The sequence below is a fragment of the Peromyscus maniculatus genome, chromosome 3, assembly GCF_049852395.1.
Source record: "Peromyscus maniculatus bairdii isolate BWxNUB_F1_BW_parent chromosome 3, HU_Pman_BW_mat_3.1, whole genome shotgun sequence".
In the NCBI taxonomy this organism is placed as follows: Eukaryota; Metazoa; Chordata; class Mammalia; order Rodentia; family Cricetidae; genus Peromyscus; species Peromyscus maniculatus.
The window spans coordinates 51,844,462-51,872,459 of record NC_134854.1 but is presented as its reverse complement, the minus strand read 5'-3'; the positions used below and the strand labels follow the sequence as shown (position 1 = coordinate 51,872,459).

Genomic DNA, 27,998 nt, shown 5'->3' with positions numbered 1-27,998 from the left:
CTATCCACTCTACCCTCTTACTGCTCACTGAAAGAACCCTACAATTTCTCTAAAAAATGGTAAGATAAAGAGAGCAGGACTCATGAGATGTACAACTCTGGAAGCAAAGTTTCAAGGCTGTTTTTTTCAATCTGGCACAAAACCAGTCTCTTCTCTATTTCTCTTTTTAAATCTCCCTTCCTATAACAAGCCGTCACAGTTTTCCTAACAGCAGAAAATTCACTGTTTACTAGACTATTGTGTGTGTGGGGGGGGGAGGTCCTGTGGGGTGACAATATGACCTTTGCTGAATAGTTTCCATCAATGAACAATCTCACTGCCATTTGGTGAGTGGGGTGGTGACAACTTTAGCACTTTCTATTGTCTTATCTTCTGAAATTGTTGCTTAGGTAGCTTTTGGGGGTTGGGAGAGTAGAGAATGGACACTTGATGTGAACAGAATTGAATTAATGACTAACCACGATTCACCAGGATTTGCCAAACATTTTCCCCCTCTTGGATAATGCACCCTTTTATATTCTCTACTCTTGGAGCTATAACAGTGGGTGGTCAAATTCTTTTAAGAGCCTATTATGGTGGATTCCATTAGATTGTACTCTTTTCTCCAAATCATCTCTCCATTTGTCACCAAGGAGCCTTATCCTACCTCATCCTCAAAACCCACATTTTTCCTTCTGGATAGAACATAAGCATCCACAGAACATCCTTCCACATTTTACTGATAAACATTTCCACTCATTTAGTACCAAGCTATTTCCTAAATTCGGTTTCCTGAGACTTTCCTCAGTACTATGTCCACATGATCCCAATAACATTTGTTATTAGTCACCAATTCTACCCAAAAGCCAATGTAATAGTTGTTAAAACTTCACTCACTCAGCATGATACTAAAGGCAATAATTTGTATAAAAACAAGGATCCTTCTACATAAATAATAGATGTTTCCATCTTTCTTCAGATAATAGAAGTTGTGGTAGAGAAATCTATACGTTTTAATTTTTAGTTCAGTACAAGTTTTCACCTGGATATCAAAGGTTCACAGCCCTAGGGCTGAGGAGATGGGGTTCTGCAATTAAAAGCACTTACTGCTCTTGCAGAGGATAGGTCAGTTCCTAGCATCCACATCCAATGGCTCATAACCACATGTAACTCTAGTTCCAGGGGATCTAACACCCTCTGGCCCTGTGATGGCCATTCCTAGTTGTCAACTTAACTACATCTAGGATTAACTAAAATCCAAGTGGCCATGTATGTATACCTATGAGGGATTTTTTTTTTCTTAATAATTTGAAGTGAGAAGATCACTTTTAACCCAGATCTTTTGAGATGGGAAGATACACCTTTGATCTGGACCACACCTTCTGCTGGCAGCTTTTATAAAGGACCTGGAAAAAGAAGCTTGCTCTGTTTGCCTGCTAGATCTCACTCTCACTGGCAAATCCATTCTTTCACTGGCATCAGAGCCTACTTCTTTGGGATTCTGGCATATACTGAAGACCAGGTAAACATCCAGCCTTATGGACTGAACAACTACTGGATTCTTGGACATTCCATTACTAGACAACCACTGTTGGACTAGCTGGACCACAGCCTGTAAACCATTGTAATAAATCCCATTTAGACAGACAGACAAACAGACACCCGGGTAGATGAGTGAAATGAATGGACTAATTCATTCATTTGTTCATTCATTCATTCTAATATAACCCCTGAAGGCATACGCACACTGGTAGGGCACAAAAAATTACACAGGCACACACATATACACATAAATAAAAATCGATAAATACATCCTTTTTTAAGGTTCACCAGCTCATCTAAAGCTCACAGCTATCTAATTTCTTGATTTTGGCATTTAACACAATCAGAGGACTGAGTCACCCTGTGCCTCCAAAGCCCCCACACTAATATCAACAGAAGAAAAGCAACGGCCTTTGTGGTGAATTAACTCCACATTATAGTAGATTGTTTACAGCTTGATCTTATCCCTTTGATGTTTCCATTCTGGAATCAGGTTAGATCTTAGGACAGTTATGGGCATACTGCAAACTCAATTCCCCACTTCACAATTTCTCAGACTGTGAAACACTTCCCTACCTTAACAGTTGGGTTCATGTTTCCAAGTATCCCACAGCTTCCCAACTAGATGAACATCTTCACTAATGAGGGTAGAAAACAAAAGACAATATAAAAGGAAACAAAGAAAATGGGAGAAAAAAGAAAATGTGAAGGTGAAAAACCAATCAACGAATTTTGACATAAAATACTCTTAAAAGCTGAAAATATTGCTGACACAATTCTACTAATATTATTCCATGATAAGTATGTGAAAATAGGATGATTCACATGTTGATACCTTAACTATTTATTTGCTTGTTGAGCCTAAAGAATGTGCATGCTGTTTTGGCTGTCCCTGTGTGGAACTGAGCACACAGACCAACCAGTACAACTGGCAGTGGAGCTTATGAATAAACTCTTCTCTATGGAGGTCTCCATCCAGAAGAATGCTCCAGAGGAGGAAAGTTCCCAAGTACCCACCAAGTGCTACTGTGGTTTTTCACTGCCCTGGTCTTTCCACTAGTCATTCGACCTCCAGGCTAACAACCCCTACTCTGTTTTGCCAATCTACACCCCTTCTTAAGTAGCTTCTTGTCAAGTACAGATGAGGTGAAAGAAGAGGACAGGTACGTCACTAACAGACAGGAATACAAGAACCTCTTACATTTGGGTATTATAGTGAAGATGTATAGAAAGAAATGTTTTGTAGAGTAGGTTGTGTCACCATTTGCTACCTGCCCTCTGCCATCTTCTAAACCGCGCCCCCACACCTCCTGTAATAACAGAAAGTAAAACAGCAACAGAGCCTGAAGACTGAAAACCTTCTTTATAGCGGATTCCATCTCTTTCATGATGATGACTTCATATATTTTAGTATGGTTTAGTCTTTAATTTTTGGTTTTATGTAACTGAGGATATGCCCTGAGCCCCTGATCCTACATTTATCAAATTCTACCTAGGATTGCAAGCAGGTATCTATAAGCTCAATTCCATCATGTATCTTTTTAATATCATTTATTTAAAGATTTATTTTACATGTATGGATTTTTGTCTGCAGGAATGCATGTGCATCACGGGTGTGCAATGCCTGAAGTCCAGAAGAGGGCACTGGAGTTACAGATAGTTGTGAACAGTAAGGACCAAACTCAAATCCTCTGGAAGAGCAGTGAAGTGCTCTTAACTGCTGAGGCATCTCTCTAACCCCTAATTTTGATTTTTTTTTTTTCCTTGAGTGTAGTGTAGGTGCCTGCAGAAGCCAGGAGAGGGTGTTACATCTCCTGGAGCTGAAGCCACCTTGGGTCCTCTGCAAAAATTGCAAGTGCTCTTAACCTCTGAGCCCCTTATGTATTTTTGACTGATGGTTTATACCTAATCACTAGCAAGGAAAAAAAAATATGTAAAAATTTTATAAATCTAGAAATTCATGAAATGCTTAGTGACTACAGTTCCTTGTGAAAATTCAAGACTTAGAGAATTGACATTTAAAAAAAAAAAAACTGCTTCTAACCCTTGTAACACTCACACTGTGACTTCTAACCCATAACCCATTAGAATCCCCTGTGGCTCTTTTCCAATTGCCACCAGGCAGTCTTTCCAAAGAAGGAAGAAGTTCTACAGGAGACATGAGGTTGCCAAGAACAGCAACAAAATCAGGTGCGGTCCTGCTATGTGCCCACCTGCACGTGTGGAAGGCCTTACAACACACTGACAACAGTTCCAAAGCATCTAGGAGAGAAAACTGAATGGATGTAGAACGGAGGAGAGGAGAGCTACTTTTCACTACACAGCCTTCTGCAACTAAAATCTGCAGTGTGCACTGCTTACTTAAAAGAGGAGGAGGAGGAGGAGGAGGAGGAGGAGGAGGAGGAGGAGGAGGAGGAGGAGGAGGAGGAGGAGAGATAAGTCTGTCAAGTGCTTAACATGCAGGCATGAGGACCAGAGGTAAACCCCCAGAACCCACATCTACAAAAAAGCTAGGTGGCCAGGCCATGGTGGTACACACCTTTAGTCCCAGCACTTATGAGGCTGAGGCAATCGGATCTCTGTGAGTTCGAGGCCAGCCTGGTCTACAGAGCGAGATCCAGAACAGGCACCAAAACTACACAGAGAAAAACCTTTTCTCGAAAAACCAAAAAAAAAAAAAAAAAAAGGCTAGGCACCATGACCCACACTAACAATTCCAGCGCTGAGGGGTGGAGATAGCAACCCTGGGGCTCACTGATCAGCCAGTCTAGTTGAATTGGCAAGCTCCAGTCAGAGACCCTATCTTAAAAACAAAGAAAAGGAATGGTTGAGGACGGTACTCAACATCAGTGTCAGCCCCTCCACACATGAACATGTACACACACACACACACAACCACATTCCTAAGCCCCACCTTCAATCTACAGGGAAAAGTTAATTGGTAGGCCAATAATCTTTATTCTTAACAAGTTCCCAGGTGCTTGGCAGGGAATGGCACTGGGGGACTATTCATCTAAAACCTTACTAGAGTGGCTGGCACAATGTTGATTAACAACCTCTTTCTATGAAGACTTTAGGCTCCACACAGCTAAGAGTTCATGTGTAATTCGGCATTCCTCCTCAGATCTAGCTACACAGGTCCCACAGTCAATCCCTATGAAGTATGTACTGACACAAAGCAGGAATGCTAAATAGATTAGGAGGTGCTAGTCTGGACTACTATCCTAGATCATGCTTAAATATGCATTGAGCTGGGTGTGCTGGTGCACGCCTTTAATCCCAGCACTCCTGGAAGCAGAGGCAGGCAGACCTCTGAGTTTGAGGCCAGCCTGGTCTGCTTAGCAAATTCCAGGCCAGACAGCACTACATAGTCTGTCTCTTAAAAAAATAGAAAGTACGTAATATAAAAGGAGGTGAAGGACAATGAGTGTGAAGGAGAATAAACTGATTATTGTCTTTCAAGTTCTTTTTCTGAAATGTTGATACTTTTGCTGATGAAGTGGGATTTAACATTTTTTGTTGATTTTTTTTGAGCAAGGCCTTGGCTAGCCTGGAGCTCACTATGTAGACCAAGCTGGCCTCAAACCATAGAGATCCGCCTGCCTCTGCCTCTCATGTGCTGGAATTAAAGGTGTGAGCCACCATGGCCCCACCTATTTTTGTTTTAATTTTCAGATTTGGCTGCAAGTTTAGAAACAAAGTGTCCCTACTCATTATATATTTATGTAAAAAGTCTGTTTTCTTTTTATGTACCTCCAAGTGTCACTTTATTATCTTGATTTTTCAAACATATTGTTAATAAAAATAATACTGGTAAGTAGACTATAAATAGAAAGAAATGGGGGTGTTATTATTTTTTGGTTTATTTTATGTATTTATTTTATTAGTTTTGATTTGAAACAAGGTCTTAACTATATAGCTCTGGCTGGCCTGAACTTGCTATGCCTCAAACGAACAGAGATCCAATTACTTCTGCCTCACAAGTGCTGGCATTGAAAGGCATGTACCACCATGCCTATCTCCCCACCCCCATCCCCATTTTGAGACAACATCTTACACTATACTATAGCCCAGGCTGGCCTCAAACTTGTTGACAATTGTCCTGGTTCAACCTTTTAAGTGCTGAGATTACAGGTATGAACCACCATGCCTGGCCATAGATTTTTTTTAAATAAACCATAACCATTATAAACATTTCGGTCCTGGGCGCTGGAGAGATGGCTCAGAGGTTGGCTGCTCTTCCAGAAGTCCTGAGTTCAATTCCCAGCAACCACATGGTGGCTAACAACCATCTATATTAAGAACTGATGCCCTCTTCTAGCAGGTAGGCAAACATGCAGACAGAACACTGTATACATAATAAATAAAATAAAATAAACATTTTGGTCCAGTTGCAGTTTCATTTCTATTCATAGAGAGTATTATACTATTGGTTATAGAAAAGAAGAGCTATATTTTCTAGAACCAACTGACACCTACAGAAAGTTTAATAAAAACAAAGCTTACAAGATGACGCACCTGACCCACCTGCTGGGTGGTGGTGGCGCACACTTTTAATCCCAGCACTTGGGAGACAGAGCCAAGTGGATCTCTGTGAGTTCAAGGCCAGTCTCATCTACAGAGAGTTCCAGGGAAGGCACAAAAAGCTACACAGAGAAACCCTGTCTCGAAAAACCAGAGAGAGAGAGAGAGAGAGAGAGAGAGAGAGAGGGAGGGAGGGAGGGAGGGAGGGAGGGAGGGAGGGAGGGAGAGAGAGAGAGAGAGAGAGAGAGAGAGAGAGAGAGAGAGAGAGAGAGATGATGCCCTGAAATAAAAGATAACAGCAAGTAAACTTTTCTAAGACCATTTGTGATTCAGTCAGCTACAAAGGATAGGAGTCCACTAAAAAAATCAAACAGATCTATCTAGTCTTTCTGCTAACCTTTCTTGTCTGTAAGTAACAATCCCAAGGTATGTTTCCTAAAAGGAAAGAAAGGCTGAGCCAAGCAAAAGCATTCATGAGTGAATTTTCTGTTAGGACAGCAACTAGGGTAGCATTCTATGTTGGGTAAGGAAACAATACCTGTAGCATGATTCTCCATTCTGGATGAAGGATAAGTCAAAATAGGGTTTGGAACATGGAAATTCTTGACATAATCCATAATAAATATCCCCGCATGAAACTTCACATATGACCCAGAAAATAAAAGCACTTCAGTAAAATTACAAACCATAAGTGTTTATCAACAGCAAAAAGGGTGGTACATTAGACAGTTCTATTTAAAACACACAAGTAAAGGCACGATATAAAGTATATGACATTAAGGAGGACTTTTTTACTTGGTTATATAATGAAGTCACTCAAAAGATAAACTGTCATTACAGGTTCCTCAAAGTCCACTGGGTAATTGTTAATTTCACTAGGAGGTCAAACGATCCCTAACTGGCAAATCTAAGAACATGGACAGTCCATGCTTTTACGTGGCAGCTGTGATGGTTACTCTTCACTGTCAACCTGACAGATGTAGAATCACCCAAGAAACATGCATCTGGGCATGTCTGAGGGTATTCTAGGGAGAACTAGCAAAGGGAGAAAAACCCACTTTCAAAGAGGGTGGCACCATCTAACGGGTGGTCCCAATAGAAAGAGGGCCAAGGAAAATGCACTTTTTTCCTAAGCAAGTCCCTATCACTGCTACTGCCCTCAGACTCTAGCTTCCTTGGTCTTCCAAAGTGCTCTGACACTAGACTCTTCAGAGAACTTGCAGGTCTCCAGCAGCAGACTGGAAGTGCTGAGACCTCCAGCTTTGCGAACCGAGTAACTACTGGGTTCTCTGTTCCTCCAGCAAACACAGTTACTGTTGGACCCCCAGCCCCTACTGTGTTAGCCAATCAAATAAGTCCCTTTAATAACATATTTACATTCTACTGGTTCCGGTTCCTCTAGAGAACCCTGCCTAATACAGTAGAGCAAGATCATAAAAAATAACCACAGTGAGCCAGCAAGATGGCTCAGTAGGTAAAAGTGCTTGTTGCACAAGCCTGGTGACCTAAGTTTGATCCCCAAAACCATGTGCAAAAGCTTGATTTCAGTAGCACACATCTGTAATTCCAGCACTCCTACAGTGAGATGGAAGGTAGAGAGGAGAATTGTCCGAAAGCTGAAGCCAACAAGATGGAAGGTAAGAACCAAGTCCCCAAATGCGTCCTCTGACCTCCTCATACATGCTGATGTGGGCTCTTGCTCATTTTCTCTCCCCCACCACCACACATAAATAATACTTTTTAAATAACCACATAAGCAAAACTATGCAAAGCTATCTTAATACTAAATGGTGGAAATTATAATTACTCCATGGCCTTTATGAATGTATCAAAACATTAAAAATGCCTGAGTGTGTGGTGCTGCTATCTGACTGGGGTTCCACTGGATCTGGAAGCTGCCTCCACTTTACATTCGAGAACGGCAGGGTTCGGGTGTCCTCTTTTCTTAAATAAAATGATTTTACTTTTAAAAAAAATGTTCATGTTGTTGCTGTTTAGAGGAATGAACAATAAAAAGAATGCATCTTCTATATACTAGGAGTTGAAACACTGTTCTGTAAGTGTGCCTTCACTAAATGACTCTGGCTTGATCTGGAATCCTTCCATGGTAAGCAGCATCAGTGTCCTCAATGGTGAGCGTTACTTGTTACTCCGTTTACAATCAACCGGACTTCACTTCCGTGGGCACTGCTTGTTTTGTTTGCCCTCTGCTGTACTATCCTCTTATCTTAGTGCTTTCCTCCAATATCCAAGTTAGCAACAGCTCACCTGTGTTCTTACCAGGAATGGAAACCAGGGTATGTATTACATTGGGGACGTGGTTTTGCTTTTGTTTCTACAGGAGAAGATAAGCTGTGGGTACCATCAAAATTGATAAAGGTTCGATTTGAACAAGAGAGACCTCTTAATTAGAGGAGGTGATAGTTCATCAACCAGCATGAACATCCAATTTAAACTAACTTGTATCAATAAAACATGCCTTTTCATTTCATCAGATAATAACTTGCCAAAAAGGAACATCCCCAAAATTAGTCTTGGGGAAAGGTTTTTGTTTTTGTCTTTTAGGAGAATGAAGGTTAAGGAATCTGAAGAACACTGGACAAATGAGACAACTGAAGAAAAGGGACAAATCATCTATCCCAAGAAACAGAGTGAAACGGTGTATGGGTATATATTATCTAAAAAAATTTTATGTCTTCCTAAATGTTTGTTTCTGCTTTTCTCTAAAGATTTAACACTCTTGGTTTTCTAATAGTCCCAGTTCAATTAAAATTTAAAGCTGACTTTGGAGTTGGAGAATGGCTCTCTCCTTCTTTAAAATCAAGCATGTTGTTAAAAGGAAAATACAAACTCCCTGTATCATGCCAGAATAAGAGCCATCTTCTGCTATGGTACAGGACAAAAGCAAAATTAATTAAAGGACTATTCTATTACTAATCTCAACTCTTTGATTCTATTCTGATTCTTTAAACTTTTCTCAAAGTATAAATTTTATATCAAAATTTACAAGATTAATATATATATACATTTTAAACTTTGTTAAGATATGAATGGTCACATAGAGTACTAACTAATTCTAGAAAAAAGGCTAGCTGCATATATATGTTTTTGTGTTCGAGTCTCTTATCAGTTTTCTGCAGGAAATCATGGCCAGGCCTAACATCAACTGAAGTCTCCAGGAAGAAGATGGGGCCCCACAACAACAACAATTCCACGTGGACAATAATAATATCATTAAGCTGACAAACATCATCCATAGATTAGCTTTGAACTATAAGATGCTCAGAGCAAATTTGAGATGACTAGCTGAGATGATCCAGTCTCAAAGACTACTTGAATAAGGACTTGAGATAAACCCTAAACTTTGGCATTATACACAGACTGGATAATGAAGGATATAGTTACCTCTCCTAGAATTTGACAATTAACCTAAAATTTTTCTTTCAGGATAAAGAAAACTTCGCCCATACCCAGCAGGAAGCAATTTTAAGAATACGACGCCCACATTCCCAAAGAGGTGGTGTGGGGCGGGTGGTTTTTTGGTCTTTTTAATGGGTTTTGGGTCTGGGATAATTTTCAGTATTTAGGGGGGTTGGTTACAAGTTATTGTCAAGGGTTAGGAAAAAGGCTAAGCAAAGGAGATTAGATTTAAGGTTCTTGTTTAAAAAAAAAAGAGAAAGAAAGAAAAGAAAAAGACAATTACTAGTTTTAAATACTTTACATTGGATTGAATTGTTTTATATTGTACACAAATTTGAAACTGATATTGTTAGAAAATGCTATATGTATATTTCTAATTGTATTTATTCCATCCATTTAACAATGTAATGCAAATTTCTGATCCTTGAATGTTATTATTATCAACTATTAGGATATAAAGAAATGAAAGCTAGTAGTTAGACATTATCATAGAACTTGTAGTCATATTAGATATGTTTTAAAAATTGAGCAGAGATGTTTTAGACAGGTCATCTTCAAACCCTTCAGAGATCTACAGAATATGGCATTTAAAATGTTTTAATAACTTAGAAAATTTTTCTTTTTTGAGACATGTCGGCTCCTGGCAGTACCAATCTACTTTAGAGAAAATATGGGCATTGAAGAAACTGCATATGGAGTCAACTTTCATTCTGGCAAAAGTTAGCCACTGGACAACAAAGTATCCTCGAATCAACAGGACAAAATGGACAGACAGATCACGAAACAAGGGACTACTGATTCTTGCCAAAACAAGTGTGGTTATGGCTTTATCAAAAGGCATCTTCTGAGGCCAGGACAATATGGCCCCATCCCTGAAGTGGCCTTTGCATCCGGAAAAGGTACGGTGCCCTTTTCTTCGAAGGCAGCTTAACAGGCAGAGGGCCGATGAATTCTGTTGTACAATGGAACAGCAGCTGAAAGCTCATGCCTCTCAAAAGTAGACTGGCATTTAATAGAGGGATGTGGAGAAGAAGGGGATGCTGAGATGAAGCCATATATACACAGCCAAGAAGAATGGACAGCTGAATTCAAAAACTGTCAACAATTTCCAGAATTTAAAATCCTGAATCATGACAGGACACTAGTGGAATTCAGGTGTTTCTGGTACGTGGACTGCTCTCACCCAATGTGAGGTTGAACTGTTGACCTTGTGTACATCCTACTTCACAAATGAGTCTGTCAGATACACTAAGCCTATAGGCTGAAGATGATGCCCCAACACTGCGGAGAAACCTCAGGTGACTGCCCAGGCAGCTGGCTGTTTCTGTCAACTCACAAAATTTTTTGGAAGTTGCTTGCATGCACTTCCTGTTTTTATTTTTGTTAGCTAATATTATTACCTTCTTGGGTCTCTGAGGGAGTTGAAGATTAGTTAGTTATGGTTGAAGATTAGTTAGTTATAGTTGAACATTAATTAGGATAGAAAGTACATTAGATACATCTTGGAATTACCAAAATAGGATAGATAATGGAATTATTTTCTCTGATTTGTCAAATACCTGTTTAGGTATTTATTACTTGTATATATTGTATATAGTTATTGTACTTTTGTATATAGTTTTTCTTTTGTTAGTTATAACCTTTTGCTTTCTTTTTCTTTTTATTAAAATAGAAAAGGGGAAATGTGGTGGTAATCTAATTGTATTGAATTATTATTTTGATTGTATGTTAATAAATAAAGTTGTCTGGGAGTCAGAGCTATTAGAGCCATAGCAAGAGTGTGGCGGTGGTGGCACACGCCTTTAATCCCATAGATATCTGTGTGTTCAGGGTCAGAGCTATTAGAGCCATAGCAAGAGTGTGGCGGTGGTGGCACACGCCTTTAATCCCATAAGATCTCTGTGTGTTCAGGGATACAGCCAGCATTGGAGACATATGCCTTTAAGACCTAGGGGGCTGTACATTCAGACAGTGACGAGGCAGTCATGTGTTTGGGTTTACAACCAATGAGAAGGCAGAACAACATACTTTAAAAAAACGAACCGACAGGAAGTGGGTCTCTTTTCGCGAAGCTGGGACAGCAGGAGGAAGGGTGAGATTTTAGCTCTGAGCTCTGACTTCTCGGCTTTCTCTTTTACATTGTTTCTGTGTTTCTTATTTAATAAGACGGTTGGTTACATCAACAGAAAACTAAATCTGTAAGGAATAGTCAGAAAAACACTGAAGACAAAGAACTATGAGGACAAGCCTGGCCTTATCAGACTTAAAAACAGACTAGAAAAGCTCCTATAATTTAAATAGTGAGCTGCTGGTCCAGAAACAGAGACTAGTGGAATAGAATGTATATAAATAGAATCAACCAAGCTGGGTGGTGGTGGCACACGCCTTTAATCCCAGCACTGGGAAGCAGAGGCAGGCGATCTCTGTGAGTTCGAGGCTAGCCTGGTCTCCAAAGCAGTTCCAGGAAAGGCGCAAAGCTACACAGAGAAACCCTGTCTGGAAAAACCAAAAAAAAAAAATAATAATAATAATAGAATCAACCATACATGGAATTTTCAGCCATGTATACTAATTGGCAAGGATTTGGGCATCTCAAGCCACTTGGATCAATATTCTTTTCTAAAAAAGATTTATCTATTTGCATTTTATTTATTTATGTGTATGTATGTGTACCACATGCATGGCTGGTGTCCACAGAGGCCAGAAGAGGGCATCAGATCTCCTGGAATTGTTGTAAGGTGCCACAGAGGGGGCTGGGAACTAAACGCTGGTCCTCTGCAAGAACAAGTGCTCTTAACCGCCACTGGGCCATCTCTCCAGCCCCAACATGGATTTCATTTTTGTTTTGTTTTCATTATTATTTGTAGGTGTGAGTATGCACATGTGACAGGTGCCTGTGAAGGCCAGAGGTGTTAGAATTCCTGGAGCCAAAATGATGATGGCTGTGAGCTGCTTGACAAGGCGGGTTTGGGACAGGGCTTGGGACCTCGGAGCAGCCAGGGCTCGAAAGGGCTGAGCCATGCCAATATGGCGTTTTTAATAACAATACCAGGACACAGTTAGAAAAAAATTAAATTATAGTATAATTTTATATTATTGATAACAAAGCTGCTTGGGGCACAGACTTTTTATTAAAAAAGAAAGAAAATCTGAATGCTTAAGTACTAGGGAAAAAAAGGTAAAAATTCTCTTTAACTTTGGATAGAAAAAGGATAAGAACTCAAACTCCCAATCCCAGCACTCAGAAGGCAGAGCCAGGCAGATCTCTGAGTTCAAGGCCAGCTTGGTCTACAGAGCAAGATCCAGGATAGGCACCAAAACTACACAGCGAAACCCTGTTTTTTTTTTTAAAAAAAAAAAAAAAAAAAAAAAAGAATTCCAACTCCAGAGCTAATTAAAAGAAAAGATTGATAAACGTAACTACATAACTTAAAACTTTGTTTTTACAGTTCAAAAATCACCATAACAAAGCAACAGACAACTGAACATTGGAAAAGGCTATTCATAACTGCCACAGGAGATCTTAAAAGCAGGCAGAAGCCAGGCATGGAGGTACATGCCTATATTCTGGTAGTCAGGATGATCTCAGTTCAAAGTCACTCTGGGCTAAAGTTTCAAACTAGTCTGGGCTACACAGTGAGACCCATACACAATGCTGGTGAGAATTCAAGTTGATCCAATTACTAGGAAGAAATGAAGTAGTACTAATAAAACAATGTATGCATTATTTTCTTGGGGGCAGGGGTGATGACAGTGATATTATTGGGGATTGAACTCAGGGCCCTCCTTAGCCCTTTTAAATTTTGTTTTGTTTCGTTTTGAGAAAGGATCCGACTCAGTTGCCCAGACTGGCCTCAAATTTGCAATCAATCCTCCTGCTTCTGCCTCCCAAGTAGCTGGGATTACAGCTGTGACTCCATTTACCATTGCTAACAATCTGACTAAAGAATTATCTCCAACAATATGAAAATAGATATATACAAGGTTATTCACTGTAGTAGTGTTAGTAACTACAAAACACTGTAAACTTAAATGCCCACATACAATAGAAAAGTGGAATAAGACCCAAAGGATCCACATAAAAGAGTTATGTGGTCTCAGAGATTTAAAAAATAAGAAAGAAAACCTCTTCGAACTAAACATGGGAAGTTACACAGCAAAGTAAAAAAAAGGCAAAGAACAAAAGAACATATATATTATGTGTAGGACTGGTTTTGATTCCAAGCATGGAAAAATAAAATAAAATAGGGCTGTTGAGGTGACTTGTGTGTAATGCTTGCCTCAAAAGCCTGACCACCTGAGTTCAATCCCTGGAATCCAGTTCCACAAGTCATCAGACCTCTACAGGTACATACATCACAGCATATGCATGCTCACACACGTGCACATACACAAAATAAATTAAAATGTAATTTAAATTTAAAAGAAACACACACACACAGGCTAAAGATGTAGTAGACAATGGGTTTTGAATTGGTAAAGCCCTGGGTTCAATCCTCAGCACATCCATGCATGCATGCAAGAAAGCGCATCTTGTACATCACATGCAAAAAAGATAAACCAGGGTTAGTGATACAGCTGAGTTACTAGAATGCTTGCCTAGCATGCACAAAGCCCTGGGTTCAATCCCCAGCACCACCTAAACCATGTGTGGTGCAGGTGGAGACAGGAAGATCAAAAGTTCAAGGCCACCTTCAGCTACATAGCAAGTTTGAGGCCAAACTAGGACACATAAAACCTTATCTTTAAAAAAAAAAAGGGGGGGGGGTGGATTTGTGGCTCATCAGTCACTAGCAGAAGACATGATGAATTCAGTTCCAAACACCCACATAATAGCTCACAACTGTTAACAACTCCAGTTCAGGGTAGGGAGGACCACAATGTCCCATCTGGCCTCCAAGAGACCAGGCATGCACATACATACAAGTAGGAAAACACTCATACATGCCATACACATAAAATGTAAAAAAAAAAAAAAAAAATATTTCTAAATCCTTTAAAAGGAATTTTAAACTCTTAGGGCTAGGCAAGACAGCATGGACACATAGGGGATGGAGAGGGCTCTGACTATGTAGCCTTGGCTGGCACTGAACAGAGAGAGAGATCCACCTGCCTCTACTTCCCAAGTGCTGAGATCAGAGATGGAATCTCTGTGAACTCAAGGCCAGCCTGGACTACATGAAACCCGATCTCAAAGGAAAACACAAAACAGGGTAACTTCTTACATGGGGTGGATAAGGAAAAATTAGAAAGGAGGGAAATGAGAGAGTTATAGGAGGGATGAGGAGGTAGTTACATTTCTGAGTTTATCTCTCATATAACTCAACTTCTCAAGACCATTTAATATTTTACATGCCTAAAAAAATAAAAACAATGCTATACAATATTTTTTACTATATGTTGTGAAGCTAAAGGCAACTATATAAAAAATGTAATGTAGCACATTTATTTCTAATAGGGGATAGGTTAGTAATTCTAGGACTCCGTTATATACACACTACAATCCAACAAATAAGAATGCTGTATATGAGCCGGTAGTGGTAGTCCATGCCTTTAATCCCAGCACTCCTATCTCTATAAAAATTCAAGGCCAGCCTGGTCTACAGAACCAGTTCCAGGACAGCCTGGGCTATTACACGGAGAAACCCTGTCTTGAAAAACAAAAACAAAACAAAACAAAACAAAAGTTGTATATCAGAGCTGAGTTTCCCACTATTAAACAAAAAAATTTAGGAGTGGGAAAGGAGAAAAACTAAAAGAAGCCCTGAGCTATTAGTCTACAAGGTACCACTATGAAAGCTTATGGTTTGTATTGTATGCAGACAGGAAGATCTAGAAACAGAGGTGCACATATGTGGATGATATTGTAGTTCCTACTTCTGTCTACTGGGAAAGCCTAGACATAATGTCAAGTTTACAACCAAACAGACCTTGATTTCTAAACACTGTTCTCCATTAAAAAAGAGACCAAGGGTGCCAGGTATGGTAGTGCTCATCCTTAATTTCCAGCATGGAGGGGCACAGGCAGGCCGTCTCAAAACACCAAAAGCGGGGGTGGGTGCTGTGGGATGGTCTATATGTCAAATGTGTTGCTGATTGGTCAATAAATAAAACATTGATTGGCCAGTGGAAATGGATTAATTTAAGCTATAAGAACAGTTAGCAAGAAGCCTGCCACGGCCATACAGTTTGTAAGCAATATAAGTCTCTGTGTTTACTTGGTTGGGTCTGAGCAGCTGTGGGACTGGCGGGTGACAAAGATTTGTCCTGACTGTGGGCAAGGCAGGAAAACTCTAGCTACAAATGGTGCCCAACGTGGGGCAAGAGTTTCCACCTAAAACCTGAGTAAAAAGATTCTAAAACGGTGACAGATTTGTCCTGACTGTGGGCCAGGCAGGAAAACTCAAGCTACAGGTAGGGAAGAGGCAGGGGACCAGGGCTCTCATGAAAACAGAAAAATCATATATCAGCATTAAATCTAAATCGCACTCACTATATTGGATAGGAAAGGTGAGCTATCTTTAATAGAAAAGTAAATGATTTCAGAAATAAAATGCAGCGCCTATGAAGAACAAAAGCCTTAACAGCCAGCACTGTGGAGCAGCACCCACCAGCTGTTCAAAAGCTGTGCAAACCATCTGAGTTTCTGTGCCTGAAATTACCAAAGCTCCTGATGGCAGACTCCTTTACACCTGTTCTGCTCTATCTCAAGCCCTCCACAACACTCTGAAAAGAAAAGGAGCAGAAAACTCAGTTTAATCCCTAGAACACTGGCAACAAAAGAGTAAACAAGCAGAAATCAGCCCCACGTTAACAGTTAAACTCAACAGGCTTAATAAGAACTCTATCTCCCCTTTGATTAAAATGTCCTACAAGGAAAGGAGTTGCCCCAGCACTCTCAGGACAAGCCCAGCAGGATCTTGTCCCACCCCCACCCAAAAAGAAGTAAAAAAATCAAAAAGTAGCCAAAAAGTGCAATAATCTGGCTTTTGTCTTCTTATGGGGAGATACATGCTCACTTAGGTTTATATTAACACCAAGACTTCATCATTAAGGATAGGGCCTACAACAAAACAATTTTTAAAAATAATTCCAATCCCTAATGGGGGGAGGGGGAGGAGGGCTGCTAGGGAGTAGGAGGTGAGACAAAGTTCAGCATGGCCAGTCTAGCCTTGAATTTGGTGCTTGGTGATAGGGTTCAGGTGTAAGCCACCACACTCATCCCAAGCCCCTACTTTTCTTTTTGTTTCCTTATTTATTTTTTGAGGCAGGGTCTCATTATGTAGCCTAGGCTCACCTGGAACTCGAATATTTAGACCAGGCTGACCTTGAACTCATCGAGATCCACACCTACCTCTGCCAACTCCTATTTAAAAAAAGAAAAAAGGCTAAATATTCTCCAATAAGAAATTCATAACAAGGATGAAAGCAGAGTTAAATGAGGAAAGCTTCCAATATTTTATTAATAAATATTCTGTCCTGAAGGCATTTACAATTTTAATATATTTAACATATTTCACTTAAAATATTTTTTAAGTTTTACTGTCTTTGTGTCTGTCTATGTGCGAGTGTGTAGGGGTACCCAGAAGCCAGAGGAGGGCATCCAATCCCTTGGAGCTGGAGTTAATGGCCAGCTGTGAGCCACCCAACAATGGTTGCTAGGAACCAAACATGTGTCTCCTGCCAGGGCACGCACTCTTAACCACTGGAGCCATTTCTTCTGACCCCAAGCATAATCTCTCCTTCAAAGAATCAAGAAAGTAAGATGTCTACAGGTGTTCCCTCTGGAACATCTATTCCATCTCCAGCAGACACAAACCTCTTAAGACCCTGTTCCTAGGCTAGCTACAGCCACAGAGATAACTTAGGACCACTACTGACCCAGCTGTGTGACCTCAGATACTATTTTACCTTGTTGTACAATCCTGGGAAGGTTATTTAACTCCCTATCCCTTGGATTCCTAAGTTGTAAAATGGGGATAATAATAACAGTTATCCAAGGTGTGAGAATTAAATGTTAATTAAAGGTCTAGTGTAATCAAACAGGGCCTAAGACTGATTAAAACATTCAGTAAGTGTTCTGGTGAGTTTCTGGGGCTCTGTATAACTTGAGAACTGCCCATTCAACAGTATTACCCAACAAAATTCTTCTATCCCATGTACAAAGTTCTCCATTCAATATCAAGGGGAAAATAATATAAGACATTTAAAAGCTGAGTCTTGTGGTACAAAACTGTATTCCTAACTACTCAGGAGGTTAAGGGAAGGTTAAGGAAGATCACAAGTTCAAGGTTTGTCTGGGCTATAGAATAAGTTCAAGGATAGCCCAGGGAACTTAGTGAGACCCTGTCTCAAAAAGTAAAGAGGGCTGGGGATATCGGTAGTGGTAGAAGGCTTTGCCTGACATGGGCAAGGCAGTAGGCTCAATCTCCAGTAACACACACAGACGGGACATTCATAAATTACTCAAACTGACTCAACCACTCAAAGCATCTGCTACCTAGATTATTACAATTGCCTTAGTGGTCTCCCTGGCTTCACCTTCACCTCCCCCGCTCCAGTATTCTCACATATCAGCAGAGTGAGTTTCCTCCAGAGCTTGGAATCAAATGCAGGGGTCCTCAGATTCCCCGGTCTTCTACACACTAAGACCAAGAATGATCCTTATAAAAAAAGATGTCAATTCCTTGACACCTCAACCCAAAGCAAATCATCTGCTTAAAAGTAAAATCCAAGCTGGATGGTGGTGGCACATGGGAGGCAGAGGCAGGTGGATCTCTGTGAGTTTGGAGCCAGCCTGCTCTACAAAGCAAGTTCCAGGACATCCAGGGCTACACAGAGAAACCATGTGTCAAAAAAACAAAACAAAAACAAAAGTAAAATCCAAAGTACTAGCCCTGTCTACAAAACTAGTGATCTCTTCCACTTCTCTCCAAACAGGCAGTCCGACTCTTCCTAGGTTTTCAGGCACGGTCCACACTCAGGATATTGAATTTCTTTTTCCGTTGACCGAGCACTTTGTTAACATCATATGCACAAGGCTTTCCACAAATGCACCACAGAAAAGCAGCATTACCAATACCCTGAATGTTGACAGCTGCCAAACTGAACAATTCTTAACTTTAAAAACATTTTGTTGTACTTGTTGTTTGAGGATAGAGTTTCGCTATTTGCCCTGGCTGGACTGGAACTTGCTACATAGACTAGGTGGCCTACAACTCCCAGAACTCTGTCTGCCTATCCCTCCCAAATGCTGGGATTAAAAGGAGTATTCATTTCATATCTACCTTTTTATGTTCAACTCTAGATTTGTGAGTTTCATCCATGTTGTTGTATGAACCAACAGCGTATTCTTTTTTATTGCTGAGTTTTATTCTACTTTATGAATATACCAAATTTGTGTAGTCTCCTGTTAATATTTGGGTTGTTTTAGTTTGAGGACAGTTATAAACCATTTTGGGGTACTGGGGGGTTTTTTTTGGTAACTTTTTTTTTCATCTTTTTGTTTTGTTTTTATATAGTTTCACTAAGTAGCCTGGTCTAGCCTCAAATTTGTGTTCCCTTAACCATCCATCTCCAGAATGCTAGTTAACAGTTATGCACCATTATGCCCAAGGCTTTTTTTAAAAAATAATATTCACTTATATACAAATTGCCAAAGTTGTTTGTCCATTAAAGAAAGTTAGTAACATTTTATATTGTCAAAGACACTGGGAACTAAAATGGGTACTGCTCAAGAACAAACTGAACATTTCAGAAGACAACCTGGCAAAGATACGTCAAACCAAAAACAACTGTACCTTCTAACCACCAATTTTTTCAGGGAATTTCTTACTGAATACCTGGCATGAGCCAAGTTCCCTATTTGAGTTAATCTAAGGAAACAGAGATATCCACAAAATTTTGGTTAAAAGGGTGTAAATCGTATCACCATTAATAAATGCAAGGTGCAGTAAACTAATAACAGGAAAATGACTTTTAAATGTTGTGCTTTTGTGGAATTAAACACTACATGGCCAAAAAAATACTATATAGCCACTAAAAAATTTTTCAAACAGCATTAAAAATATGACAAAAAGTACACACTAGTTTAAAAAAGTAACAGAATACATAAAGCAAATTCCAATTTTGTTTTTAAAAATCCTATCTCAAACATTAAATAGTAGTTACCCATGAAAGATATGGACTTTCATATTATTTTTATTTCTCTATTATTTTTTAATTTTTATAATACATTACTCTTATAAAACCTAAAGAATGAGCCTGGTGGTGGTACACGCCTTTAATCCCAGCAGTAGAGAGGCAGAGGCAGGCGGATCTCTTCAAGGCCAGCCTGGTCTACAGAGTGAGATCCAGGACAGGCACCAAAACTACTCAGAGAAACCCTGTCTGGGGGGGGGGGACACCCCTAAAGAATATGTAATTACAAAGATACAATGTCGGGCGTTGGTGGCGCACGCCTTTAATCCCAGCACTCGGGAGGCGGAGGCAGGCGGATCTCTGTGAGTTCGAGGCCAGCCTGGGCTACTAAGTGAGCTCCAGGAAAGGCGCAAAGCTACACAGAGAAACCCTGTCTCGAAAAACCAAAAAAAAAAAAAAAAAAAAAAGAATATGTAATTACAAAGATACATAAGTGTTTAATTTTAAACAGAACACAACATTCTAGTACAATCCCCCCCCCCCAAAAAAACAGGGTTTCTTTCTCTGTGCAACAGTCCTAGCCATCTTGGAACTCGATTTGTAGACCAGCCTGGCCTCAAACTCAGAGATCGGCCTGCCTGTCTCCTAAGTACAGGCATGCAACAACAACACCCGGCTCCATTCTAGTACAATTTAACCAGAACAATGATATAGTTTTTCATAGGATGATATCAAAGTACTATCCAAGTCTTGCAGCAGCGCCAAGGAGCACCTGCACCCACTGTCTTACTTCCACCAGGACTGGAGGAAGAACTTTTCAACTTTTAAGTTGAAAAGAAACTCCCTAGGAAAATCCTGCCCATATCTCAGTTCACTGACCCCAGGGTATCAATTACACATTACAACCTATTGGTTAAATGTCCTTTTATTCTCTCCCTTGCAAAAAAGCTTAGGCAGGTTAAGGGACAGGAATTCCTGATCACCAAGGATGCACCAAAGTTCAACAGTCTCAAGAAGAAGCTGTTCTAGTCACCCTACAGCTAAAGCTGCATCAAGGAAGACCCTTTCTTCTTTCTCAAAAGAAATTAAAACAAATTCAGGTTCCCAGACAATAGATATGCCTGATAGAGGTACCTGCCATCCAAGTCTGACAATCTGAGTTCCACCCCTGGAACACATACAATAACAACAAATTTTAAAAGAAATAAAGAAATCATCCATGTAAAGACTGTTTATCTTCCCTACTCTGCAAATGGACCTTTTTTTTTTTTTTTTTTTTTTTTTGGAAAACTGAGGGTCCTTTAGGGACCAATGCTCATGTATGTAAATAATGTTTAGTTATTAATATGTAAGTAATACTTCACTGTGTTTAAAAGGTGACTCACTAGAATATCAATCATAGGCAAGACATATAGATTCTAAATTATCAATATTTAAAAATTAGACTTACTAAGAAGATATCACTTTGATAGGGCACGGCAGTACGACTAACTTTTCTAACTTCTAACATGTACCACTTTAACATCTCCAAGATTAGTGATCAAGGGACCTTGGGCTCACCCGAGTCACCTCCACAGATGAAATCACATGTATATGTGATGAAGATAGATATTGCCTCTTCATCACCTGTGTGCAAACTGGTAGTTAAATGTGTGACAAAAAACAGCCAGAGGTTTATCATGAAACGCCTAGCATTAAGACACCTAATTTAAGACCAAAAAACTGCAGCTGGGCATAGTGGTACATGTTTTTAGCCCTAGCACTTGGGAGGCAGAAGCAGGCAGATCTCTGAGTTTGGGGCCTGGTCGACAAAGCTTTCAGAATAGCCAGGCTTATACAGAGACTCCCTGTCTCAAAAGAACCAGGGGGTGGGGAGGTTGCAGCCCAAGCCTGAGCACCTGAGGTGACTCCCCAGCACCCATGTGACAATAAAATTAGCTTTAAAAACTTCAAATCTATATAATTTATTAACCTATCAGATCTGTGAATTACACAATGGGGCATATTTCTGTCAAACAGTTCCCTGGAAACCTCAACCTTTCTGAAACTGCAATTCTTGTTTTATTCTTTTTAGAATTTAATGTTGGGTAATCTTTTCTGGTTCCTTGGAATGTTGTAGAAGCAGAGAATGTAGGCATAGAATCGGAAGGGTCTAGTACCTACAAATTTCACCTTCGCGTATAATCAAAATATAGGAAAACATTTACTAAGTGGCAGACATTACAATACCCTCCACCTTTTGTCAGACTGCTCACGTTTGCCTTTACACAAAATGAGTACATAACTCTGCTTTTAAAGTGATAATTTTGTGTGTGCTATTTGTTGGGGACACCTAACTTTAAAACTCAGTAAAATTTAACTGTACTTGAAAATTAAGTCAAACTCTACCTAATTAGTCATCACCATTGAAAAGAACCCTGTAATATCAATGGTTTTCTCTCCCCAGACCAGTAGAGGGAGACTAAGACATCTGGCCTGGTGGTGCAATGTTTCTGTAAAATTGGGGAGGGGGGAGCGGGGGCTGTATTTAAATGCCCTGCTGTCAATCAAAGGATACTTCCTACAACCACAGTCACCATATCAGCTATAACTCCCAAGCGGGCTCTCGTCAACATCCAACATCCAACGGTGCCCAGAAAACCTGCCTCACCTAAAGGTGACCGCAGGCTTTGCCACAACACCCAAATAAGGACTTTGGGAGCCCAACCCCAACTAGTTTCTTTGTTTAAATGCCTGCGAATCCCTCCCACGCTGGAGTCAAGAGGCTGTGGCGCCGCCCTTTATTAGCCTCACACTTTGATTACAAAACACACGAGTCGGCGGCCTGGCTGCGGAGGCGGCCCGAGCTCTCCGAAACGTCAAACCTGCGGCGCGGCGGCGGCGGCGGCATCCGAGGGCAACGTCCGCCACCGCACCACCCCAAAGTTGGCTGGCCCCGGCGCCCGGGCCACCGCTGTGGGCCGTCCCGGTGGGGCCGGAGACCGCACTCAGTGTAAAGTTTGAGGCGCGGCGGCGACGCCGGGGAGGATCTGCGGCGACGTGCCCGGACCCCGGCCGGCCGCCCGCCCCCGGCCGCAGGGGGTGTGTTGCGGGGTGGGCCGGCGGCCAGCCAAACTGCGCCGTGACGGGGCCCCGCACCTCGCGAGCCGCGAGTGCCTCATCTGTTGCTCTGTTTACTCGCCGCCCCGCGCCGTCGTCCCGCCGCGGGTCCCGTCGCGCCGCCCGCGGAAGTTTTGATAAAGAGAGAAGGGGGCGCGACGGGACCCGCGGCGGGGGCGACGCGCGGCCGGCCGGACCGAGCGGCTGCCGCCCGGAAGCCGAGCAGGCGCGGCGGCCGCCGAGGGCAGGCGCGGGGCGGCGGGAGCCCGGGACGCGGCGGCCGGCGGCAGCCGGGGCAGTGGGGGGCGACGGGCTGCGGGCCTGCCTGCGCTCCGCCGCCACCCGAGCCGCGCCGCCCGCCGCGTCCCCTCGCCCGGGCTTCCCCTGCCAACTTCTCCGCCGGCCCCTTTGTTCCTGTTTGTTGTGGCGACTCTTCGCCCGGGCCGGCCGAGCCCACCGGCTCCGCTCCTCAGCCTGCCCGGCAGGCGGAGACCCCCCGCTCTCGCCTCCGCTCGGCCCCGGGGTTCAGTGCCCGGGTTTCGGGACGTGGGGCGCGACGCGGCGGCCCAGCCCGAGGGAGGCGCAGGCGGCAGCGGCGGCGGCTGGCCGGTGGCCGCGGGCGACGGCGGCGGGGCTGAGGGGGGTTTATTTACCTGCCGTGGAACCAGTCCTTGCAGACATCGCACTCGATCATGAAGCGGTTCACGTCGTACGGCTGCCGGCACACACAGTACACGGGCGGAGGCGGAGGGGGCGCCGAGGCCCGACCCGGAGCCGACACCGACACCGCTGCCGCGGCGGCTCCAGCTGCTGCTCCCGCGGCCACCGCCGCCGCCGCTCCGGCCATCTTTAAAAAACACACACACGCTCGCTCGCTCGCTCGCTCCTCCGCTCGCCGACTGGAGCGAGCGCAGCCGCCAGCCAGCGCCGCCTCCTGCAGCAGCCGGAGCAGCAGCCCCGGCGGCGGCGGCGGCGGCGGCGGCAGCAGCGGCGGCGGCGCCTCAGTGCGCGCGCGCGAGCAAGGTCGCGGCGCAGGGGCGGGGGCGGCGCGCGCCGTGCGCGAGGCCCGGCCCGCTGCTTCCGGCGCTCGGCGCGGGGCTGTGCGTCTCGCGCACGTTCCCCGCCGCGGCGCGCGCTCCCTGCTCCTTCCGCGGCGACCCGCGCGGCGACCGGCTGAAGGGCTGGCGGGTCGGGGAGGGGGCGGAGACGCCGCGAGGACACGCGCGGCGGCGGCGGCGGCAGCGGCGGCGGCGGGCGCGCGCCTCCGGCCGGAGGACGGCCGCGGGAGCGTGCGTGGAGCGGGCTTCGCTGGTTCCGAGTGAGAGTCCCGGCCTGGGGATCGGGGGGGGGGGTCCTGCCGGGGGACGAGGGTAGACGAGGTGGTTGGTTCCGTCCCGAGGCGGAGAAGCCAGGAAGTTTCAGCCCTCCAGGGTCGCCTCGCCTCACGTCAGTTAGCAGCCGCCCACTGAGGATGATGCCACCCCCGGCTTGCGTGGGCCCCAAGCCGGGGTGACACGTCAGGCGGCTGTGCCTCCCGAAGTGGAGGAATGCCTGGTGAAACGCACGCAAACTTCCGAGAGCGTCGCGCTCCGAGTCCCGGAGAGCAACTTGGAAAGCGGTGTGTTGACTGGAGCCCCCGTTAGGAGGACGAGCCTCGTCTCCAGGAGGAATTCCGTTAGTATCTGCCGCCAGTGGGGGAACAGTCTTGAAATGGGCTGGGGGAGAGGAGGAAGAACCGGCGTTTTTATAAATAACAAGACTTGGCTGTGACTACTCTGCTATGCTAATTGGGTAGGTGGGGAGAAAATTTGAACCGTCTTTTCCCTGGGAAGAGAGATGCTACAAAAAAAGGATCGGATCTTTCAGTAGTCTTCGGTGCACCACGGGCCGGCACTGTTTTCAGTGAAAGATGAAGCCAAATCCACCTAACAAATATCGAATAGAGAAAAATGAACCGTAAAGAAAGACTGTTAAGGATTATCAAGTCAAGTGTTGGAAGCTGAATTTCTGTGAGCATTTATATCCAGGGAAAGCAATAAAGTTCCCTAGGTAACATTTTTTTGGTTTGGGAAGATGGGCAGGTGAATCAACTCACTGTCTCCAAGCAGTAAGTCTCCTCAGTCTATTCTAGCCTCTTTTTTTTTTTTTTTGTTTTTTGTTTTTTCCAGACAGGGTTTCTCTGTAGACCAGACTGGCCTCGAACTCACAGAGATCCTCCTGGCTCTGCCTCCTGAGTGCTGGGATTAAAGGCGTGCGCCACCACCGCCCGGCTTTTTTTTTTTTTTTTTTTTTTTTTTTTTTTTTTTTTTTTTTTTTTTTAAGTGGAGGAAAACGAGTAATTTGCCACAGTCTCAGAACTGGAACTAAACTTGTTTCTTTATTCTACACCGAGTCCTTCCTGTACTACACCACTGTTTCTCACATCACAGGAAAAGAAAAGCCTGAAAATCATACTTGACACAAACTCAATGAATTTGAAGCATATGTGATTTTAGCACTTGTACAATGGGTTGACCAGTCCCCAAGATCCGTTAAAAGTTGTGCCTAATAATGCCTTCCTTACTTACCTCACTGAGGCAAGAGGAGAGGAAAGAGGGAACGAAGAAACATAAAAAGAATGAGTTTAACGTTTTGTAGAGGTTGCGTGAGGACAAAGGACAATACAACCAGTGAAGGAAAGGCACCAAAGCTGTCCTGTTAAAGCCAGGGGCATCCATACAGAAAGCAGCCTGGTGCATAGTGTTCTCCGAAGGCACACCTGTGAAGTTAACACTGGGTAGAAAATAAAGAGGGCAGTGGCTATGTACAGCCTGTTGCTCCAGTAGGTAATTATAGTAAGGAAAATGGAAGCCCGGTTTCTCCTTGTTGAAAAAGAAAGCACATACATGGAAGAAGAAAACTAGAAAACCTTTTCCGGTAGGCTAGTAATAGCGGTATCAATCTCTATTTGTAGAAATATGAGTATGTTCATACTCTGTCCCTTGAGAGGATTTGTGAACAATGAATTCATAAAACAATGAGCCCGGAGTTTGGCTTCTAAATACAATTCTCTTTTTCTTAGCAAAATAGTTGACTCCAAGACTGAAGGAGAAAAAAAAAATTGCAAGATGAACTTGGAGCCTTAATTGTGTGTCAGATACAAGAATTTAAGAAAACCTGCCGGGCATGGGGGCACACGACTTTAATCCCAGCATTCAGAAGGCAGAGGCAGTCAGATCTCTGTGAGTTTGAGGCCAGCCTGGTCTACGGAGCGAGTTTCCAGGATAGCCAGGGCTGCATAGAGAAACCCTGTCTTGAAAAAGAAAAAAACAAAAGGCGAAAACTAATAAAGCAAGTCAAAAGGCTATAGGCCAACTTGCATTTCTTAGACTGAATTGGGACTAAATGAACTTCATGATTATTGTGTGTGAGAGAGAATGCAGACATGCTATAGGACATGCTATAGGACAGCGCACGCGCACTGTGGAAGACAACTTACAGAGTCACTTCTCTCCTTCCACCGGTCCGTCTGGAGGTGGGCAGACTCCGGTCCTCAGGCAGGCATGGCAAGCACTTCTACCTGCTGAACCGGCTCACTGGCCCAGAGCTTCATTTTGTTGTTGTTAATGATCGCGTATTATAGCCCAGCATACAGCATAGGAAATCACACAGGTATAAAATAGATAAATTGAAAGTTCCACAAGGATTGTAACATACATACTTTCAAGTAAATCCCCACAGAGCTCTTAGTAATTATAAAGGAAGGGCTAGGAGAGTAGCTTAAAGGTAGAGCACTTGACTAGCCTGTCTAAGACCTTAGGTTACACCACCAGAACCACAGCAACTAACGTGTAGCAAAGAAAACTAGGTAACTTTATGATGCTGAGAAGCTCAGTAGACAGCACCTGAGATACCATCTTAGTCATCTGATCAAGTGCCACCAACAGTGTGACAAATGGACCTTCCACTGCACTTAACAGAAGTCATTAAGAAGAGCTTTATTTATATTCAAATATATGAGCCTGTGAGGACCATTCTCATCCAAACCACACATGATTTTCCCATCTCTCTGGCCCCGTGGCTCAGTGTGTGAGAGTTCTTGCTGCCAAGCCTAACTAACGAGGCTCCACCCGAGTTCACACTGTAAGGAGAGAATGGCTCTGTCCTCACACCTCCACCACACCTGTGCCCACACACATATACATAAGGTCAATAAACAAATATATTTTTTAAAAAAAGAGCTTTATTTAGTAAAGCCCTGTACTCATGTTTGGTCTACCTGGTTGAATCTGTAGTTTGGAAAGGAAGAGTTTTAAAGAGCACGTGAAAACGATCAGGCTAAGTACACTATGAGGATAAAAATCTTTAAAGGGGGTGGGGTAAAGAAGCTGTGCACACAAATGTTCAATGCTGAGGGAAAAGGAGATGCAGGGTGAAACTCTGGATGATGCCAACATTTTAGTGGCAGCCTCCAGACATAGCAATTACGTACATGGGTTTGGATTCTGCACCCTACTATCTCTATGACAACTTATGCTCGAGTTTTAGGTTTTTTTTTTTTCATTTTAATGAGAATGATAAGAATATCTGCCTCAGCTTAGGGTTCATTAAATGAGATAACCAACTGCTGAGTACAGCTTAGCACATAATAAGCCATATAGCTGTTAACTGTAATTATCCATAATTGTTTGGTTATTAATAGTATTAGAGAGGACTAAGGAGCAGCTAGAAAATTATCCCAAATTAGAGTTTGAAAGAATTTTTTAAAATATGGACTGGTAAGATGGCTCAGTGGTAGAGGTGCTTGCCACCAAGCCTGACAACCTTGAGGTCTGTCCCCAAGACCTACGTGGTGGAAGGAGAACCCACTCCTGCAAGTTGTCCTCTGACCTGTACACACACACACACACACACACACACACACACACACACACACACACACACTTTTTAAAAAAAGAATTAAGAAAAATACCTTGCAGAGAGACACCTGCCTCCATACAGGTGTAAGCTGACAAATTATGCTGGGGCTTCCTCTGTCTAGTTTGTGGGTGCGACAGTACTGGCAGTAGATCTCTTGAGTTTTTTGTGCATGTGTTTAGTGCTCATCCACAAAACCTCATTGCTCTGATAAGGCATGTTAGCTCCACCGTAGCAATTCTGTTTGTATTACTACTGGCACTTTTCCGTCTCTCTAACCGTGTCAGCCAGTTTCTTGGGGGGAAACATGCTTTGGACTTCTACTTTAAGCTGTTGTCATGCATTAATTGATAGTGATTTGTTGAGGTTTTAATATTTTTTGGATTTATGTGTATGAA

At 42.8% G+C, this 27,998-nt stretch overlaps 1 protein-coding gene across 3 annotated transcripts in view; it reads right to left on the bottom strand.

Moving 5' to 3' along the window:
• The window catches only part of Kdm7a (lysine demethylase 7A), a 71,250-nt gene extending 47,565 nt beyond the window's left edge, over nt 1-23,685 (bottom strand). The window contains exon 1 of one of the 3 annotated variants that reach the window (XM_076566456.1): nt 23,358-23,685. In XM_076566456.1, coding sequence (XP_076422571.1) covers nt 23,358-23,551 — 194 coding nt within the window. In that variant the 5' untranslated portion in view covers nt 23,552-23,685. Of the gene's footprint in view, nt 1-2,097; nt 2,859-21,165; nt 21,185-23,357 lie in introns of those variants that run through there. The other 2 variants (XM_076566457.1, XM_042273078.2) reach the window with 2 other exon arrangements.
• Between the last annotated feature and the right edge of the window lie 4,313 nt (nt 23,686-27,998).